Genomic DNA, 21,452 nt, shown 5'->3' with positions numbered 1-21,452 from the left:
AGGCATGAGGCTTCTCTGTGTGATAGTTGGTGCATCCCGTCAAAGCATAATTCAGTTTCCAGTGGTAACGTAAATAATCCGATTTCCCAATAAGAGCAACCTATGACCCTAGGAAGGTTGGGTGAGGAGGCATATTTTTGTAATGTGTCTCTTCTGGAAAAAAAAAAGAAGTATGGTCAACTCAGAACCACATGTCAATGTGGTTCTGCGTTAGCCAAGTCTGAGTACTGCTGCATAATAGTGTGCATTAACCATGAACCGATATGCCTCTTAATGAATCATAATCATGTTTACCCTGTCGTCAGTTCATTGTTGGTTTTAAAGTTGCTGAAGATCCCATGGTCTCTGAGTCTACATACACAAGGCTGTGTTTTAGAACTGGGTGGCTGGGTTGAAGCATTTGTTTTGCCACCTAAAACTGAAGACTGGAGGGGAGTATTTCACATTTTGAATTTCAGTCTTTCTCCATTCTCATCCTCATCTTTCTCCATGAAGAATGTCGTATTGTTTAGACAGGTACAACCCTTTTCAGAGAGTTGCAATGTTAGCATTTGTTTTTAACTATCCATGCTGACTAAAATGCTACAAATATATTTACATTTCAGTGGCGCAAACCTTTTCCTTGAAGTGTGAAAGTTATGTATGGGTAATTGTCTGTGACTTTTTAATAATTTTATAGTGCGAAGCAAATAATTACGTAACGATAATTTAAATCAATCTACTCTGGTATTATAGTGCATGTACGGCTGTGATCCACTAGATGGAGACATACGTATACTAAAGTCAATGCATTTTTGCTGCTTGTGTAATAAACTCCCAACAACTTCCACTTGATGGTTCATCTGGAAAGATAAACTGTGAATAGATTTACCGCTAATTATCAACTAAAACACTCATAAATCCTGGTGGTGACTGAAACGTATTATCATCTCTATTTGCCACATGATGTTGGCCAACCAGTATTAGCTTGTATTTGTTTTTTTTTTCTGTTCTGAAAAACAACTTTGAATGCTAATCCATTGACATTATTGCCTTGTGAGAATGTAAACCCACAGACCACTGAGGGTGACTGTGTTTCCTAATGACAATAAAATATTTGTGTGGCGAGTTTTCAAAAGTGTTTTGCAGACTTGAAGAAAAAAGCAGAGATGATTGAAAAAATTAAAAATTAAAGAGCACTGTAAAGAAAGCAAGACTCGGAAGTAAACTGGGGGACAAAAAGGCAATCAGAACAGAAACAAATTGAGTATTAACATCAAAATATAGCATTACAGTTGGTTTCATTAGATCCTTTAAGGGCTGTTTATACAACAAAACAAAAAAAACGACCCCATCTGCAGGCAGGACATACAAGATTACACACCTTGATAGCAAAGGAACATATTACCTCAAATTGAAAATAAATTATCAACCGAGTAAAACATAATTAATGTATAAGTGCTAAGACTGATGTAAAATAAACACTGATGACTCCCCAAAGTCCAAAAGGTCTATTAATGGTCTTTATACCCTAGACGGCTGTGTAGTATAGTGGTTATACATACTGTAAGGCTTTCTGCTGGAAGGTCCCAGGTGCAATTCGGTTAAAGTGCCCTTTATCAAGACATTAAACTTACTCATCATAAGAGGGATAGGCTAAATAAATGAAATGCATAACTGAGGGAACAGGCCTCCATGTATGACAGCAGGATGGGATGAAACAAAGCTAAACTTTGGTCTCTCGGCCAGCATTAAGATTTGGATATATGTAAAATTACAAATAGTCTCACCGTAAGAGTCCAAAATACAGCATTAATGATGCTTTAAAAAAATGCTGATACTTACAGTTGTCTAGATACATGGCCTGGCCTTACATCAATGGGTGAGTTTTAAATTAATTGTGTACCAGTTATGTATAAATCTGAGTTTAATTCTCCTGACCCCAAACATGGAATATTTACCATCTCAATTGTTGCCCATACTCTTGCTGAAGCTAGAAATCATAGATTTTAATTGCTGGTGTCATCTATTTCCAGTGAGTTATGACCCATAAAAGCATCGTGTAAGCGTGGCTAATAACCCTTAGTGTCATGTCTGAAATGGAAAAGGACAATTTATATCCCCTCTTATTAACCTCCAATGCTTGTCTGTGTAATTCAAAAAAAAAAAAAAAACAGGCAAGCAGTGGTGGATGCTGGCATCACAGTGGACCACTGGGGTCACAGATAAAGGAGAAAGGAACATAGAGGTTACAGCTGTTTTTACATTTACACAGTCTGAGCTGTTTTCATTGAGCTGTGTGGTAATGATTGTCTCCTGTCTTGCAGTAGGAGGCAAAATAGAAAATCTTGATGGACTCGAGATTGGGTGCGCTCATGTCACAACATGAGCACTTTCCACTCACTGTTGTGTAAAATATGTATCAATCATGGTTTATTTGACTTTTGCGCAAGTCCTATGTAAATGGTTTGAAAATAAACTCTGTGGCCAGACTGCCGTCTGCTAAGCTCAAATTTATTACCAGACGCACTTTAACATCATCTGCCCTGTGGCTATTACCATGACTACAGAACCATGCTGAGAATGATGCAGACTACAGCAGATGGGCAAGTGAAGTTAACATGAATCTCTCCCTCCCTTTGGACACACAAGTACCCCTTCTCTTTGCTGTGACCCCCATCATCCACATTACCAAAGCAAGGGGACCTTGAGGCATAAAGTCATGGCTTCATTAGCCATGAAGCTCGGTTTCCATTAAAAAGCCCTCTAAAGCATATTTCAGGGGATCCTGCTGGATTGAAAAAATTCGAGTGGCCTTTAAAATGAGATACAGTATCTGTGCAGGATAAGCGGTTCTGATCATGGATGGATGGATGGACAGTAGGCTCTGTGCTTCCCTGTCTTAACACATATGATGCTCAAAATGATTCAATTTTCAGCAGCCAACTCTGAAATCAACTTGTGCTATAACTCAAAAACACAGCATATTTCCTACACAAGGTAGGAAGACATGATAAAAACACAGCCAAAACCAAAGTAATGAAAAATCAATTTAACATAGATCATCTCAGATTCAACTGCTCTTAAAGATTGCAAAATATGCATGAATAACCACTTTCAATCCAAATCAAAAAGAACCTTATTTTCATTCCCTTTTCCGATCTCAACACATGGGTGCATTTGAAGTCATCATTTGAAATGGTAATGAAGAGGCATTTCCACAGTAAAATAGCTTACAATAAAGTAACTCCATCTGTAAAGCAACAATAAAAATCTTAGACAGTTACACTTCATCCCTAAGGGGAATGGTGTGCTGCCAAGAACACTGCAAAAATTAGATACTGGCAGACCACAGATGAAATGGTTTGAAAACCCTTGTTTGTGGAGTTTTACTCTTTAGTGTTCTCTCAGTAATGCATTTGATTGATATTTTAGCAAATCTACCATAAAATGCTTTAGGTTATATTGTTACAGTGTTGCAATTGAATGACCAATGTCAACAACTAATTTAATTCATGTTTGGTTATTATGGCAAGGTAATTTGTAAAAGTCCATAGGGTTAGTGGTTGTGTCAGGAAGGGCATCTGACGTAAAATTTTGCCAAATCATTATGCGGATTGACAAGATCCCCATCATTGCTCTGCTCTCACAGGGTACCGATGGAAACGATCAAATAAACTGTGGTGACCCCTGGGAAACGGAACAAGCTGAAAGAAGAAGAATTTGTAAAAGTCTGATGAACTTATCCATTTGCCAAAGGTCTGCCTTTTCACCAAACAGTGTCAGATGTTTACATGTCATTCCAGTTGTCACATTTTAATAATGCACATCGAGATGATCAAGTTGTTGTTCTTTTCATTCGTATCAGTCCATAAAACCAAAATCAGCCATTCACGTTTAAAGGGGCAACAGGGTTAAACATTGGTCTCTCTCGCCGTAGCTGCAGTTTACCCTGGCTCAACTCAAAGTCCTTTTTAGTACCATTTAAAGCCTCCAGACTACCTGTCCTTACATCATACCCATATGCCTTTAGCCTCTGGATACGGTAGTTCACTATTTGTGAAGTTAACTCTAGAACTGTTGGGGTCTCTATAATCTGATGCATGCTGATCCCAGCACTGAGGAGGCCCTTAAAGCGCTCGGCAAGAATGGCTTCAGAGTAGTAAAGGAGAGCTGGGCAGTCCAGGACTATGTTTCGGAGCTCAGCCTCAGAACAACCCATGGTGTCTTGAGCATAAACCAATGTGTGAAGCATGCTGTCAGGATTCAGCTCAGTGACAAAGCCCTTGAGCTTGGAGAGGAGGTGGAGGAGCTCTGCGGTGGTGAAGCCTTTGTCTCTAAGGAATAGCAAATTCTGTCTCAGCACATCGGGCGCCTTGAGGAGAACAAATGGGTTCTGGCTCAACAGCTTCTGAAGCCAGATCTTCATGTTGGCCTCCTCACCCCCAAGCTCCAGGTAGGCCTGCTGAAGGGTACGAACCATCTCCTCATTCTCTCCTATCGGTCGGCTGAAACTCTGGGGAGCAGCAGCCATAAGTTTTACGATGATTCGTTTGTTTAGATTTAAGTTTTGGAAATAAGCAATGTTGCTCCGTTGGTTGGCATGGTGGGCAGAAGCGGTAAAGAAGGACGCTGGGAATTTCTCAATGATACCCACCAACACCTTCTGGTTTGGACATACTGACAACCACAGCTCCCTCTGCGCCTGCATTTGTTCAGGGCTACAGAGGACTGCCTCAGGGTGCAATGCAAGGACCTGGGCGATCACAGGGGGTGAAGCCCCCATGTCCCTCAGCAGGCTGGCTGCCTCCAAGACATAGGCGGGATGGTGGCAGAGCACCCAGCCTTTGAGTTTGCGGATCCTCTGTATATCCACAGAGAGATAATACAGAGCCTCCACAGTGTGCCGGTTCTCTGCAGAACTTACTGTTGTTGTACATGGTCGGAAGTTCAGAGGCAGAGCTGCACTACGATGGCACCTGAGGCACAGGGACGATGCTATCAGCCGCAGCATAGAATATTAGCAATAAAGTTCAATCACATATAAAGAAACGAAGAGACTACAATTGAATGACAGCAGGACAGAGCTTACCAAGGCTAACAGCAGCGTTTATATTAGCTACGTGGTTGAGTCTTCAACAACTACGGGCAGGGCAGCTAGAGGCTATAGCTCAGAGCGACTATGTTTTATGTATTGACAGAGCTAAGCATATGTTTTCATTTATTATTGTTTTCATTATTATTTCGCTAACGCAGGACAGCGGTCAAAGGATACCGCGATACGACGCCTCGCTGCTTCTTCTTCTTCTTCTTCTTCTTCTTCTTCTGCGTCTTCTTCTTCTGTGTCTTCTTCGTCTTCTTCTTCTTCTTCTTCTTCTGATTTATTATGGCGGTTGGCAAACAACGTCCTACTGCAATACCACCACCAATTGAAACGGGAGTATGAGTCGAGGAACTACAACAACTAATTCAAAGTTTGTTTATCGACATTTCACATAAGATAACTAGAAGAGTGCACTCAGTAGAGTACAGATCTCCGCCAGGCGTATCTCCCCCTCTCTGGTGCTTGGACTTTTAGGGCGAAAAACTAGCGGAGGAGTTAGCACCCAATCACCGTACCCACGACAGGTTCTTGGTCATAGTCATAACTGCGTAAACACACACGCGCGCCACCCAACGCATAATCCCCTCCGGCGGGGATATTAAGCAATACAAATCTTCAGTATCAATGTTGCTATTTAAACTATATTTCAAACATCAAACAATACGAAAAACGAGACAACAACGGTGTAATATATGACGTGGTGGAATAAGAAAACTGCAATAACAAAATCTGAATTTTGTGATAAAAAAAAAACCATAGAAGAAACCACACACATGCCAGTAAACGGCAGTTCAGTTTCAGCTAAGTAACCATTCGTCCAGTTCCGAACCCATAAAACATATATTAATAATCATAATGATATCACAGTTCTCGCCAGTGGTGGTTTTAGTAAGTTTTAGCTGGGGTGGCAAAAGGGTGGCATGAGGTTCCTGCTGGGAGGGCAGAGGTTATCTCCCCCAGGCAAATTTTAATTTCAGAGACTTCATTTCCTGCATTATGGTGACTTTTTTTTTAATGCATGTGAATCACATAATAATGAGACGACGTGAAATCACCTTTTATGATGAACACTTAACCTAGTCCTATTTATTTCTAAAAGAAGTTTAAGCAGCTATTAGAGATGATATCTGTGTATTTTGTCACATGCAATAAAGACTCACAATTACAGTTTTCTCACCAAAACTTCTTTATTGAGTCTTTTTATAGATAGTTTTTATTGCCACATAGGGGAAATTATAGAGACTCAGAGAATCCAGTACTACTGGTTTTCTATTCTTCCAGGTAGTTAATTACGTTCACTTGTTGTCAGGTCTAAGAAGCCAGTTTTGGAGGCTATACTAACCGACACTTCAGATGAATGCAATTAACTACCTGGAAGAATAGAAATCAAATCTGGGGCAAATTGGTCTGAATGTCCTCTTGTGTTTGCCCACCTCAACAAGAAATAATTTTGCTTTCATAAATTGCATGTAAGTAAGAGAGGTTTTTAAAAAAAATAAATTCTGGTACTTATTTTCCATTCTACTCTTTAGAATTTTCAAAGCTCTGTTCCCCCCCCCTTTTTTTTGCATCCCATATGCTAGATAATTAAAGTTGGCAAAAGAAGAAAAAAATTTCTCAAACAACAGTTGGTGTGCCTCAAAATCTTAAGCATAAGGGATCCTGATCACTGTAATCAGTGCTGGGCTGAATTGGACTGAACATGCTGCAAGTTTCTCACAGTTGGTGCTTAATCATGATGCTTGATCACTAGCTCTGCAAGCTGTTCCCACCGCTACACTCAAAAAACCTTGGCGGCATTCATTGTGTTGGTGAGTGGGAAGCGAGGTTCATTATAGTTTGTATACTTCACACAAAATTGAGTAATTATTTTTGTAACGTTTCTGTTGTGTGTATTTTGTTTTTAATGCATTGTTGGGAATGGTTTGCTTATATAGAATACATTGAATACATTATACCGAAAAGTCTTAAACCAGCTTTTCTCAAACAGATTGTATCGATATGACCTTTTGCTGAATTTTTATCAATTGCACAATAAAGGCCTCTCTCTTTCTCTGTGTTGAGGAAATGCTGGCATTGTGTACATCATGGTTAAATGAAGGTTTTGCACACATGCACACACAGTCAAAGGGAGAGAGTGAACAGTTAAAAACTGAGATACACAGTCAGTACTTTTGCATTAAGAACCTCACTTGCAATTGTACCCACCCGTGTACTTTCCTTTATGTGATTTGTCAACATTTGCAGTACTACTAAATGAAAAGGACTTAAACTTTGAAGTAACTGAATTACAATAGCTATACAGGTGAACGTTGACTGCCAATTAGTAGTGTGTCAGCTATTAAAGAGGTCTGACTATCAGCACTTTGATGTGAGTTTTCAAAGCAACATGAGGCAACCAACATTTCCAAAGAAGCCAAATAGTTGGTGCCTTAATTGCAGGTGCAACAGTCAGAAAAACAAAAAAAATATTATACGTGTCAATGAGAACTGTCTCGAAAATAATGACATGTGCCAAACAGTGGTCTCAAGTCGAAGCTTACTGATAGGGACAGATGGACACTTGCAGAAAAGTTTCTGAACACCAGAAGACTCACTGGCAGTCACTCAGGGCTGAGTATGACCGTCCTCCGTCTGAATCCTCAGGTGGGCGTAGAGGTCAATCCTGGAGCCACAAATTGGGGGGACGCCTGCACGTGACAGCTTTTTACATGGAGTGGCTGATGCACCTGCAGCCACCACACGGTCCTTGGCAGGGGGTGGCCAGAGTCCAGTGGCATGGACAACCAAGGCGATTGGGGACCACCCTCTGTTGCAGCCTTCATCTGCCTTCACTGGCATTGTGACCTGGAGACATCTTCCACCAGTTCTGCCGTTGACGTCTTTGTTGGATCTCACTTCGTCTGGAACCTCCCCCTTGAACTATCCGCCTTGTGTGAGCCAAGCTCCGGACGGCATAGCTCTTGGGATCATTGGTACATGCAAGCTTCTCCACCATGACAAGATGGCGATCCAGGAGAAGAAACGCAAGAAGATTACAGCCTGAAAAAATGGCCTAATAATTGAATCAACACCCCTGTGATCCAACCTCAACACAAGACTGTGCATTGTGACCTTCGCAAGGGTTGAATTTATGGCCGGGGTTGCCCTTATGAAACTGCTTATAAAAATATGATCTGAGGAGTCAACTTTCACCCTTTTTCTGACATCCAGACAGGTTTACTTCTTTGGAAAACCAAAGGGTTTCTTCAACCCACAGTGTCTGTTGCCAAATGTTAACCATGGTGGTTGATCCATAACATTATGGGCAGCCATCTCATGGGAGTCATTAGGTCCAATGATTGCTCTGCAAGATCATATAATATCCAAGGGATATGAGGCCATTTTATAGGACTAGACTGACCCTGTAGTGTAAACAGTGTTTCCCTCATGATGCTCTTATATTCCAAGACAATAATGTTGCCATACAAGCTGCTAAACCAATTCAAGAGTGATTTCATGAAGACCGGGATGAAGTCAAATGGCTTTCATCGCCTCACCAGTCACAAGATCTAAACATCATTGAACTTTTTTGAAGCTATTTTTTTTAAACTTAAAGATGGTCCAATATCCCACAACAAGCAGTTCAGTACTTGTGTGACAGTGTTCCTAGAAGGACTGAAGCTGTTTTGAAGATGAAGGGTGGCCCAACTCCTTCAGTAGGCACTTGATATTAACATATTATTAAGCATTTCTGTTATATTGCCCACCCCCTGAATGTCTTTTGTTATTTTGCCGTTAGAAACTTTCTCACCACACGGGATTCAAATCATAATGTCTCAGTGAAAATAGTAACATCTGTAATCATGTGTCAAATCCTTCTCATCTGTTGCTTGGTATTATTGTTAAATAATGCAAAGTCAACCTTTTCTTTGTGGCTGTGTATATTTTCTAAACATTATAGGTCACTAACAGGTGGGGAGTCAGATATGATAGCAAAATATGACGCCTGCTAACAAACTTAAGAAGGCTTAAACATCAACAAGTCCACGCGACGTTGTGGCTAGGTTTACTTATCACTTTGTCACATGGTTATATAGCAAATCTGCACTAACATAAAGCAAGACATTCACAATATTTGTATCTAATGACTCACTAGATACAAATATTGTGAATTTCTAATGAGATACTAAAATGAAAATGTCAGAAGGCTCCAAACATCACAAGTCACTAAAAGAGCAGGGTCTGGCGTTGGGGTAGTGTGGAGGTCTATTTCGTTGTCTAACGGGTATCGCCTGTTCGAATCCCCGTGTTACCTCTGGCTTGGTCGGGCATCCCTACAGACACAATTGGCCGTATCTGCGGGTGGGAAGCCGGATGTGGATATGTGTCCTGGTCGCTGCACTAGCGCCTCCTCTGGTCAGTCAGGGTGCCTGTTCGGGGTGGAGGGGGAACTGGGGGAATAGTGTGATCCTCCCACGTGCTACGTCCCCCTGGCGAAACTCCTCACTGTCAGGTGAAAAGAAGCGGCTGGCGACTCCACATGTATTCCACAAGTGGTAGTCTGCAGCCCTCCTCGGATCGCCCGAGGGGGTGGAGCAGCGACCGGGATGGCTTGTAAGAGTGGGATAATTGGCCAAGTACAACTGGGGAGAAAAAAAAGGGGGGGGGCAAAAAAGAACAGGGGTCTTGAGAACATGTGAACAACAGTCAATAAGGTCTTCATATATCATGTAGCATTCATCAGTACAACTGACTGTTCTTTTTTTTAAAGATTATTTTTTTGCCTTCCCTCCCTCCCCTCAATTGTATTTGGCCAATTACCCCACTCTTCCAACCCGTCCCTGTCGCTGCCCAACCCCCTCGTCCGAACAGGCGCCCCGACCGACCAGAGGAGGCACTAGTGCAGTGAACATGAAACGTACCCACATCCGGATTCCCATTGTGTCTGTAGGGACGCCCAACCAAGCCGGCGGTAACACCGGGATTCGAACTGACGATCCCTGTGTTGGTAGGCAACAGAATAGACCACCACGCCATCCGGACTTTCTGCTTTATTTTAACAGTGACAGTAGAGAGAAACAGGAAGGGCAAGGGAGAGAGGAGATGACATGCAGCAAGGGGCCCGGGCTGGATTCGAACCCAGGCCGCTGCGGTAATGACTCAGGCCTATGTGGTACACGTGCTACCAGGTGAGCTACCGGGGCGTCCCCAACTGTTTCCATTCTTACATGTACTTTTGCCATGGGCTATTCTTAAATTTGCCCAAGGATATGTCCATGGGTTCGGCACATCTTTGGCTTAGATCACATGTTGCAGTAAATTAATTTTACAATAACCAAAGCATCAGGAGTAGACGGATTTGTCATACTTTTCAGTATTGTTCTCCTGTTTGCACAATGAAAAGAAGTGTGACCATGTACTGCACGCATTTGCAGATGTGCAATCATGCCTGCATGCACGCAAGTCCACAAACAAAAACGCGCGCGCGCACGCACACACACACACACACACACACACACACACACACACACACACACACACACACACACACACACACACACACACACATATACCTTCAAACCGTCCTCTGAAGTCTTTGGACGTGTTGATAGACTGCTCCCATAACTGAGTCAAACCAGTCCAACTGCACGTCGCACTTGTTACCTGACAACCTAGAACACAACTTTTTATTTTCATTTTCTTTCTCATCATACTAGCCTTTGATAGATTGAAAAAATATATATGTATATATATATATGTATATATATATATATGTATATATATGTATATATATATACATATATATAAATAGCGTTTTGGGGTTTTTTCGGAAACCGTCAATGGTGTTGATAAAGTGCTCAACTAATGAGGAGTGGAATATCAATATAGATGTAGGAAAAAAAACTTTTAATACATAGCAGTACAAGCTTGTTTCGTGCGTCGCGCACTCATCAGCTGCCAATGAGTGTGCGACGCACGGAACAAGCTTGTACTGCTATGTATTAAGTTTTTTCTTACATCTATATATCTATATCTATATCTTTATATATCTATATATCTATCTATCTCCATATATCTATAGCTATATATTTATATATCTATATATATCTATATATATAATAGCATAATAAATAATTTTAGTGACAGGTATTGGTGGCTTTCCAGCCACTTCCGTTGCTCTTCACAGACTAAAATTTAACTCAAAAGTGTGAAAAGTGTGAAGTGTGTGTGTGCATCTGAGTGTGCGTGCGTCTGTGCCTGTGTCTTTGTCTGTGTCTGTCAGTGTGAGGCGGTCGAAGGAGGAAGCTCAGATATTAAGCCAGAGGCGGAACCCAAATGACAAGTCAAAGTAGCTTACTGAAAACGGCTATTCTCAACACATGGAAAGGCACAAGTCCAGCAACAGAGAGACAATATGACTTCGGTCAAGGAAACAGGATTTATTTTTTGCCTTCTACTCATCATGGTCTACAGTGAGGAGCCGGAGCCAGTATTTAGATTTGAGGGTGATGCCATTGTAATGGGGTACTGCTTTGGAGTGGATTACATTGTCATCTACAGATCTACCTCAGAGGGAGAACAGCTGTTGGGCAACTCCTCAGCTGATGCAAAATACTCGTTGCCCCCCGCCGACCTTCAGGGCCGTGTCAGTTTCACCAGTTACCAACAGTTACTCGGAATGCAGATCAGTGACCTGAGGCACTCGGATGCAGGCGTTTACAGGAGGGAGTGCTGGCAGAACGAAGCACTGGTCAACCAGCAACGAAAACGGCTCTCTGTGTGTAATCAGGAGATCAAGTCACAGGAGATTGCTTTTATGGAGGATGGAGGGGCCGAACTATTGTGCAACAGCAGTTCAATAGGAGTGGCGGGAGCCACTGTTCGGTGGTACCATGACATATTCCCTTCATACAAAGCCATGCTCTTACTGGACAGCAGTGTGTCATTGATGCCTCTGGTGGAGGAACTACAGGGTGTTGTGGAGGTAAGAGAAGGGGGTGCTTTGCTCCGTGTCCCCAACAAAGTGTTACAGGACAGCCATCATTTTTTCTGTGTTGTGATGAAGGGTCAAAATTGCCTCAGTTTCCAAATTATGTACCTGCCCATCAGGGATGATGTTGAAGTCATTTTTGCCTCACAGGGGGACAGAGTAGTATTGAAATGCCTTTCCCGCCATAAGAACCAGTGGTGGGAGACTCCACTGGGCAAAATCAATACAACCTCAAAGTCTCTTACATCAATGGACAGCAGCGCCAAGAGTTATCAGATGTTTGTATCAGATGGCGATGGAGCTGGAAACTTTTCACTGATGATTCCTGCAGTCTCTGACAAACACAGTGGAGAATATTCATGCTATTCCCCCTCTCTCACGGTTCAGTACTCCTTATTTATTTGCCCGAGACGGGAACCACAGGAGATATTGTTTTATGAAGGTGGTGATGTCTTACTGGAATGCAAGGTAACCGAAGAAGAATTCAGTAGTTTGCAGTGGCATCGCCGTGGGACTTCAGGGGAAGAAAGCCTCATCCTGGACGCCAAGAAAAAGTCTCTACTTGTCCCAGAGGATCTGACAGGCAGAGTGTTTCCATCTGAGGATGGCCTCGCTCTCAGACTCAGTGGCCTGACAAAGAAAGACAGAGGGATATACTGGTGTGTCATCTTGGGAGGCCCTGAATTCCTAGATAATGATAATTATTACACAGATGATGATGAAGAAGTTGATGGAGATGAATATAATGATGTCCAAGATTGGCCTGAAACATATAGATGCATCTCTAAGCAGGAGACCATTTTGACCATTGCAGTGAACTCAAACAAGGAGCAAGGTCGAGGCTCAGGGCTCAAGCCTGATGACCCTGCCCAGTCCCCCACACAGCCTCGCACACCCCCACACCCACCGCCTGCTTACTCTAATGTGACAGCATATGCCATGGGGGCAGTGGTAGCTGGATTGGTGGTGGCTGGGGCAATTGCAGTGATAATTATAATGAAGAGGAGGGCAAGCGCTTCTCAAAAGCAGAGAGGAGGAGTAGCCCTTGAACCTGGATTAAAAATAAACAAGGATATAGAAATGAGTGAGGATCCCGGTTGTCATGAGAGGTTGGCATCCAGAAATGAATATGATGATTAACAGCTTTCCTGAGACGGCTGTAAGAAATCTCACACTGAACCGACAATGCAATTAAATCAGTGGACCGTATTATTTCTCTGTAAGGATGACTAATGACTAATGTAAGTTTATTTTGTGGATTCCCTTGTGAAACCCTCCTGGCTTGGGACTGAATATGATTTAAAATTGTTGGCTATCAAAGAGAAAGAAATTGCAACACTGCCACGCCTGTTTGCTCTCTTTCTCGTTAGTTTCAAATGACAAATGGGCTTCCCTTGGTTCAGGAGGTTCAGGTGTATCAGTAGTTAACTAATCGGTTACTCCCATCAAAAACATCTGCAGCACGTCATTTGTGGTAAGGAGGTGCATAGAAAACAGTCATAGGATAAACAAGACTTCATTTGATGTTTTGCCTCTATTAAAAAGTTTGAGATCTATTGCCTACCTACTCACACAAAGTATGCTTGTAATGTGACATTAAATGATGACTAAAAACCTGTCAGACTGCTCTGCAGAGAGAATATAATACCAGTCTTACAGAGAACCAAACAGATTGATTAAAAAAACAAAAACAAAATACATGGATGCGGTCTTGTCTAAATGTTAAATGAACAATTTTCCATTTGTGTGACACAGAATACATTCAAGTATCCAGCTTAACTTCAAAGTATTGTCAGTATTAATACCTGGTGTCTATCACTCCACCTGGTAACACATTCTTATCTACTACTTTATTCTTCGGTAATATTTCTGTTTGAAACAAGAATTTTGCTTTCAAACAGGTCACATTAGAAACAAATATCAATATCAATCAATCTCAATTGTTCCAAAAAGGATGCACATTGGTGAAGGGATGATAATAAGGTTCAATTTTATTTATGTTCATTATAATACAGTACGACTCCAAGTAACGCCTACCGTGATTTATTTTTTAAGAGTCATGAATTGTATTTGCTCCAGGAAAACCCAGCCACTGTGTTACGGTTTTTTGTTTCCCGAATTGGGATCACGGTCAAATACCAGAAGGCACTACTCCTACGGAATTATCATCCCTGCTTAATAAGATGAGTCATAACATGTTCTGTCATCATTTCACGCCCGTTCGCTCAACTAGACAGACAGCTAACACATCCAATGAACTTCAGAGGCAAGATGTAGTTTCCAGGCTTTTACTTGTCTTCAGTTCAGCAATGGAGTATTATTCTTTTTTGTAAAACTGTAAATAAACATACAATGTACATTATAAATATGTCTTGTGATTACATCTCATATTCCATACAAACAGATATGCACTAGCATAGCCTATCATCAGGTTACATAGAATAGCTTTCGAAGCTAACGTAGCTAACGCGATTTAAACGAGCATTCAAAACATTCTATTGATATATTCTTAAATACATTTCTAAGTCAATACTTACAAGCAAAGCCCTCCTAAGGCATGAACGCTTTCAACTTTCAAGAGAGTTAGTAAAAAATTTAAAAGATCTCATAGAGAACAGCGTAATCACACAACTTCTGTCAATCAGCTTCCTGAATTAGAATGAACTTTGACCGTTAAAAAGTGAATACAACATTTCAAAATAAGAACCACGTATTTACGAAATAATTTCTAGTTGAAGGGAAGCCGCTGGATGGCGCAAAATCACCACAAATAGCACTAAATTACCACTAAAAAAATGCCATGACACTCCCCGCCTGGTATTGTGAGATACCACTATTAATTGAACTAATGATGCATTAAATTCACCATTAACACAGTTATGCAGTCAGTCTTTAGGTGACATGAGGAGCCCCATCTTGGACACAGGTCTCAAGATAGGTCTTGATGGCTCTATCTTTGGAGACCTTCACCTCGATCTTTCTGATCTTCCCATCTTCACCAGGAAATGTCTTTTTGATGAGTCCCATGGGCCACTCATTGCGACTTACTTGCCCGTCTTTGAGTAGCACCAGATCTCCCACCTTGAAGTTTGGATGGTTGATCCACCACTTGCTCCGGCTGTGAAGTGTTCCTAGATACTCTCGCCTCCATCTGCTCCAAAAGGTGTCTACAAAGTGTTGTACTTGCCTCCACTGCTGTTTATTGAGATCTTTCTCATTGAAACCTCCTGGGGGAGGAAGAGGAGTGCAGACCTTCTGGGTAAGAAGCATGGATGGCGTAAGGAGAAATGGTGAGTCTGGATCTGCTGTGGTGGGGGACAGGGGTCTAGCATTGATGCTGGCTGCTATGTCTGCCATGAGAGTTGAAAGCACCTCATGTGTCAAATGAGAGTGGCTGCACTAAAGAAGCATCATGTCTAGAATACGTCTGGAGATCCTTATCATCCGTTCCCAGCTTCCTCCCATGTGGGAAGAATGAGGCGGGTTAAAGATCCAGGCATTTTTGCCTGGATCTTCTTTCTGCAGCCTTCTTCTCCAATGGACTTTTTGATGCTTGACATGTTCGAGTCGGACAGCAGGAAACTCTCAGCAGGCCCCCACAAAGTTTGTCCCACAGTCTGACCGAATCTGCTTGGCAGGCACTTGCAGACTGAAGAATCGCCGCAGTGCATTGATGAAGCTAGAGCTGTCCATAGACTCAGTCAATTCAATGTGGATGGCACATGTACTAAGGCATGTGAAGAGGACAGCCCATCTTTTGCTATTCACCTGGCCTCCTCTGATGCGCTGTAAAACTACAGGCCAAGGAGCAAAGACATCTAAGCCACAAAGGTGAAAGGTGATTCAGTGCTCAGGTGGTCAGGTGGCAAGTCTACCATTCTCTGTTCATTTGCTCTGCCTCTGAGTTTGTTGCAGATGATGCGGTTGTGCAGAATGTGTTTGATAATTCTTCTTGCTCCCATGATCCAATGTCCAGCAGTACGAACTGCTCCTTCTGTGAAGATCCGACCCTGATTTATTACACGCTGATGATGGTGTTCTGCGAGCAGCTTTGCAACATGACTACTACCTGGAACAATGAGAGGGTGCTTTTCTTTGTAGTCAAGGTTGGCGTGTCTGAGCCTTCCTCCTATTCTCAAGATCCCCTCTTCATCACAGTAGGCGCTGAGCTTGTGTAGAGGACTGTGTTTAGGAACATCCTTTCCGCTGGCTATGTAGGTAAGTTCATCTTCAAAGGCCTCTCGCTGCACACATTTGATGATGACGACCTCTGCTTTCGTCAGCTCTTTGACTGTGCGTGGGTGTTTGCAGTGATGCCATGAACTGCAAGTCTGGTATTGGTCTTTGCTTTTAAAGGACTCAACGATGTGAATGAGCAAGCTTATGGCCCTGATCAGCTTCTTCCACAAAGAAAAGCACTCAAAACACTTAGATCTGAGCTGAGAGTCATAGGTGCACAGGTGAGTGACAAGTGCTCGTATTTCAGTGTCTGAATCAGGGTCAACAAGGTCATATGCTTCAGCTTCTGGCTTTCTGCTGGCTTGTAACAAGAAGGCAGGTCCTTTGAGCCAGGCGCTGTCACCCAACATAGCTGTAGACACAGAGGGTGTGTCTATGTCTGCTGGGTTACAGCTTGTGGAGACGTAGTGCCACTGCATTGGTTCTGAGGTTCCTCGGATATGCTGCACTCTGTTACTAACATATACATAGAACCTTCTTGTCTGGTTGCTCAGGTATCCTAAGACTACACGGCTATCTGTGTAGAATTCAGTAGCACTAAGAGCAAAGTCCAGTTTGCTGGTGATAAGCTCTGCAATCTCTACAGTTTAAACAGCAGCACCCAATTCTAATCTCGGGACTGTAAGAGCAGACTGTGGAGCTAATTTGGCCTTTCCTAGTACAAACCCTACATGAGGCTTCTTTTCTGCATCAATGACTTTGAGGTAGGCGACTGCTGCAATGGCTTTGACTGAGGCGTCTGAGAACACATGCAGCTCTTCTGGTGGCTGTTGAAATTGTAGCAGCAGCATATGGTCTCAGAATGTGTAGCTGTTTGAGATCACAGAGAGAGCTTTTCCATGCATTCCACTCTACTTCCCTTTCTACGGGTAGTGGTGAGTCCCAATCTAAGGCCTCGCTTGAGAGCTCCCTGAGCAGCATCTTTCCCTGGATGGTTACTGGTGCAGCAAATCCTAATGGATCAAAAAGTCAATTGATGGTGACTAGGACACCTCTGCATGTGTAGGGTTTTGCTGAGTCAGCAACTTGAAAGGTGAGAGTGTCTTTCATTAGGTCCTATCTAAGACAGAGGCTTCGCTGAATGGGTGTTGCTTCAGCATCCAGGTTTAGATCTTTAAGCCCCTTGGCGTGGTCATCAACAGGAAATGCTTCCATGACCTCGATGCTGTTAGATGCAACTTTGTGAAGATGAAGGTTGCATGTGGCGAGCATCTTCTGCGTCCGCTTCAGCAGATCGATGACTTCATTAGCTGTGGGCCTCGACAAGAGTCCGTCATCAACATACTAGAACTCCCTCTCAATGAAGCGTCATGCATCTGACCTGAATTCTTCACCATGAGCTGCAGCATGACGAAGACCATATATAGCAACTGAAGGGGAGGGGCTGTTGCCGAACACATGAACTTTCATTTGATACTCACAGATGTTATTAGCAGAATCATTGTGCTCATGCCACAGGAAGCGGAGAAAATTTCGATGGTCTTCTCTCACAACAAAGCTGTGAAACATCTGTTCTATGTCCACATTTACTGCTATGACCTCACGCCTGAACTGCAGCAGGACTCCTACCAAGCTGTTATTGAGGTCAGGTCCAGACAGGAGGACATCGTTGAGGGAGACACCATGACACTTTGCACTTGAATAAAAAACCACTCTGATCTGGCCTGGCTTCTGCGGATGGTAAACATCAAAGATGAGGGAATACCAACATTTCTTTCCCTTTTGGAGTGGAGGAGCAGGCTCAGCATGGTCACAATCAGAGATCTTTTGCATGAAGGTGACAAAGTGGTTCATCATCTCAGGCCTTCTCTCCAGTGTGCGCTGAAGAGATATCAGCCATGTGAGGACCTGGTGCTGATTGTGACGGAGGTGCTGGCAGGGTGTTCTGAAAGGAAGTCGGGCCACCCAGCTGTTGCCATCATCCATGTACATCTCTCTGTTCATGACATCCAGGAAAAGTCTGTCTTCAGCAGAGAGCCCTATTTTGTTGTCTTGGATGTATTAAAGACGGTTTCCCCTACAGTGCATTCATAGGGTGTAAGCATTTCAGGGACGGGGAAGAGTCTGTGCTCAGACTTGGACCCATACTTCTCTATGACGCGAACTTTGTTTGGGCATGGGCTGAAGAAGGAAGGGCATTTGTTTTCAAGGATGTTGGTGCGGTAAGTATGAACAGCTGCAGGCTTGTGAGTGTCCCCTAAGCAGACACTGCCTATGATAACCCATCCCAAGTCTAATCTCTGTGTGTATGGGGCATCGTGTGGACTGTTCCGTTGCTCTCTCACCTTGTGAACTCTAAGTAGGTCTCGACCCAGGAGGAGGAGGATCTTAGCTTTAAGATCAAGAGGTGGGATAGAGTGTGCTATTGGCTTGAGGTGAGGGTGATGTAGTGCTGCCTCATGAGTTGGTATTTCAGCTCTGTCACTTGGAATGTTGTTGCACTTGATCAGCGTAGGCAGTGTGACTGTCGTATCTCCAGCTAGTGATTCCACCACAAAGTCTATAGCCCTTCTCCCGGTCATTGTTCCAGCACACATACGGAGTGTAAATGGCGAGTCAGTCCCCTCGATGCTGTACACGTCAAAGAAGTCAGACCTGGCAAGAGACCGGTTGCTTTGGTTGTCAATCACAGCATATGCTCTTGTCACTCTTTCTCGGTGTTCTTTAGGGAAGACCTTCACTAAGCAGATCTTGAAGCAGGATCTTGTGCTTTGACCCTCTCCACAGACTTCAATGCAGTTTGATGAGACAGATGTTGTTTCTGTTCCCTCCCCGCCATGCCCAGGAAGTGGAGACGGCGGCAGTCCAGGATGAAGAGCAGAGATGTGGTTCTCACTTTCACACTCTCTACACTTGATGGCTGCGTTGCAGTCCTTGGCCACGTGGCTGGTTGAGGAGCAGCATCTAAAACAAACACCACTGTTCTTAAGAAAGGCCTTACACTCCTCAATAGGTTTGCTGCGGAATCCTCTGCAGCGCTTGAGGGGATGTGGCTCCTTATGGAGAGGGCACTGTCTCTCAACATCACTTGCTTTATAGCTAAAACCTTCCTGCTTGTCCTTCTCCCGTGGTATATCAGTCTTGTGAACAGAAACTAGGCTTTTGTATGGTCTCTTTACAGACGCATCTGACTTGAGGTGATCTGTGCTACCTGTTGTCAGCCTGAAACCTGGGTTTTTGCATGCTCGTGCTTCTTTGCAGATGAAATCGCCGAAGAATGAGAATGGAGGGAAGGTCTTGCCATGGTCAGCTTTATACTTAAAACCCTGAGAGAGCCACTGTTCTTGGATATTGTGCGGTAACTTGTCAACTACTGGGACGATACCATGTGCAGTGTCGAGATAGCTTAGGCCAGGGAGCTGACCCTCTAACTTGGTAGCTTCTACCTCTTGCAGGAGATTGCCAAGCTCTCTCAGCTTCACAGGATCTTTGCCACTGACCTTTGGAAAGTTCATGAGCCTGTCAAAGAGGGATTTCTCAATTATCTCTGGTGCCCCAAAGCATTCTTCTAAATGCTGCCAGGCTTTGCTTAATCCAGCAGGAGGATGACTAACATGCACTGCTATTATTCTCCTTAAATGTTTGCAGATTCCTGCCTCAGCCACTTAATGAGAAGGTCCAGCTCTTCACTGGCGCTGAGCTGCAATCCATCGGTTGCATTAAGGAAAGAAGATTTCCATGCCCAGTTGTTCTCAGGGCAGTCATCAAACTTTGTGAGACCAGAGGTGATAATGTCTCTGCGTGCCAAGTATCTTGCTACATCACTAATCTCAGCAGTGCCATCTAGTAGCTGTTGTAGAATGGCTCTTTTGGATGAGCACTGAGCTACGTTGGCTGATGGCTGTGCCGGAGAAGGGTGATGAAGCGGGTTATTTGACCTTTGAGGCGACGCTGGCCTAGAAGTGCTCTCAGTCATCATGTTGGAGACACAAGTACCTGTGTGAGTGGTGAAGCGTTGTCTGGGTGGAGTCCCAGGTCTCATAACATGAACAATAGGCTCTATGGGCTGTGAGTAAGGGTTGACACTCTCAGCTGGTGGCAGTTGCTGGTGTTCAACATACTGGCATGTTCTTTCAATGGTATTTTCAATAACTGAGTGTCTATCACCTTTTTCAAACTCTTTTGCTGCCGCTTCGAGCACACTGGCCTCAGCAATGACAGCTGCCACCTCCTTTTCATGCCTCAGTGTGTTCAATCTTGCTTCTATGTGGCCTTTTCAATCATAATTTCTGATTCAATTTTAGCAAAGTTAGCTCGTGCGTGAGCTGCGTCAACTTTAGCGCGAGCTGCAGCAGCTCTGCTAGCTGTTGATCCGCTGGATGTTATAGAGGTGACTGACCTGGTTTCAACAGTGGACTGCTGTGTTTCTTCAGATCCCTGCTTCACTTCCATCATTCAGTGCTGCTGTGAGCCTAGCGTGAGCAGTGGTGAAGATGATGAGAAGCGTTGGGATTGAAGACCACTCTTCTTGGGTAGTTCTGCCTGCCGTGAGGTTGCTTTTTTACTGTTCTGTCCTCATTTCATGCCCGTTCGCTCAGCTAGACAGACAGCTAACAGCTAACACATCCAATGAACTTCAGAGGCAAGATGTAGTTTCCAGGCTTTTGCTTGTCTTTGTTTCAGCAATGGAGTATTATTATTTTTTGTAAAACTGTAAATAAACATAAAATGTACATCATAAACGTGTCTTGTCATTACATCTCATAGTCCATACAAACAGATATGCACTAGCATAGCCTGTCAATCAGGTTACATAGAATAGTTTTCGAAGCTAACGTAGCTAACACGATTTAATCGAGCATTCAAAACATTCTATCGATATATTCTTAAATACATCTGTGATGAGAACTACAGTGCCCAGCATGCTGTGTACGTAAGAGGAGGGGCACGCAACTATATGTTTTAGCGCGGTTCTGTACTGGGGCATTCTGGGGATTGTCCGGGTCGCGATATTATGAACCCTACATAGGCCTCGCCAAAATCCCGTTTCTGGCTTTGTCACGTGTGCGCCACCGTAGCAACGCGAAAATATGTTGTTATGGGGTTAGCGCTCATCAAGGAAACGCTGTACACCCACAATTTAACCTGTCTAAGTTATCCACAATCAACATTAATATAATACCAATAACGTATCCAAGGAGCAGAGGCAGACCTTGT

At 43.3% G+C, this 21,452-nt stretch overlaps 1 protein-coding gene across 1 annotated transcript; it reads right to left on the bottom strand.

The window, feature by feature from the left end:
- Positions 1 to 3,862: 3,862 nt before the first annotated feature.
- mterf2 (mitochondrial transcription termination factor 2) lies at positions 3,863 to 4,993 on the bottom strand. Its single transcript, XM_056282413.1, has one exon. It carries the CDS (start codon positions 4,991 to 4,993, stop codon positions 3,863 to 3,865), a length of 1,131 nt encoding a protein of 376 aa, XP_056138388.1.
- Positions 4,994 to 21,452: the final 16,459 nt, after the last annotated feature.

This window comes from Lampris incognitus, chromosome 6, assembly GCF_029633865.1.
Source record: "Lampris incognitus isolate fLamInc1 chromosome 6, fLamInc1.hap2, whole genome shotgun sequence".
In the NCBI taxonomy this organism is placed as follows: Eukaryota; Metazoa; Chordata; class Actinopteri; order Lampriformes; family Lampridae; genus Lampris; species Lampris incognitus.
Note: the sequence above shows the minus strand (reverse complement) of the source record. Positions and strands in the feature narration are given on the sequence as shown.

Bases quoted from the DNA above. Each gene is read 5' to 3' on its own strand.
- mterf2 (XM_056282413.1), bottom strand. From the start codon at position 4,993: ATGCTGCGGCTGATAGCATCGTCCCTGTGCCTCAGGTGCCATCGTAGT.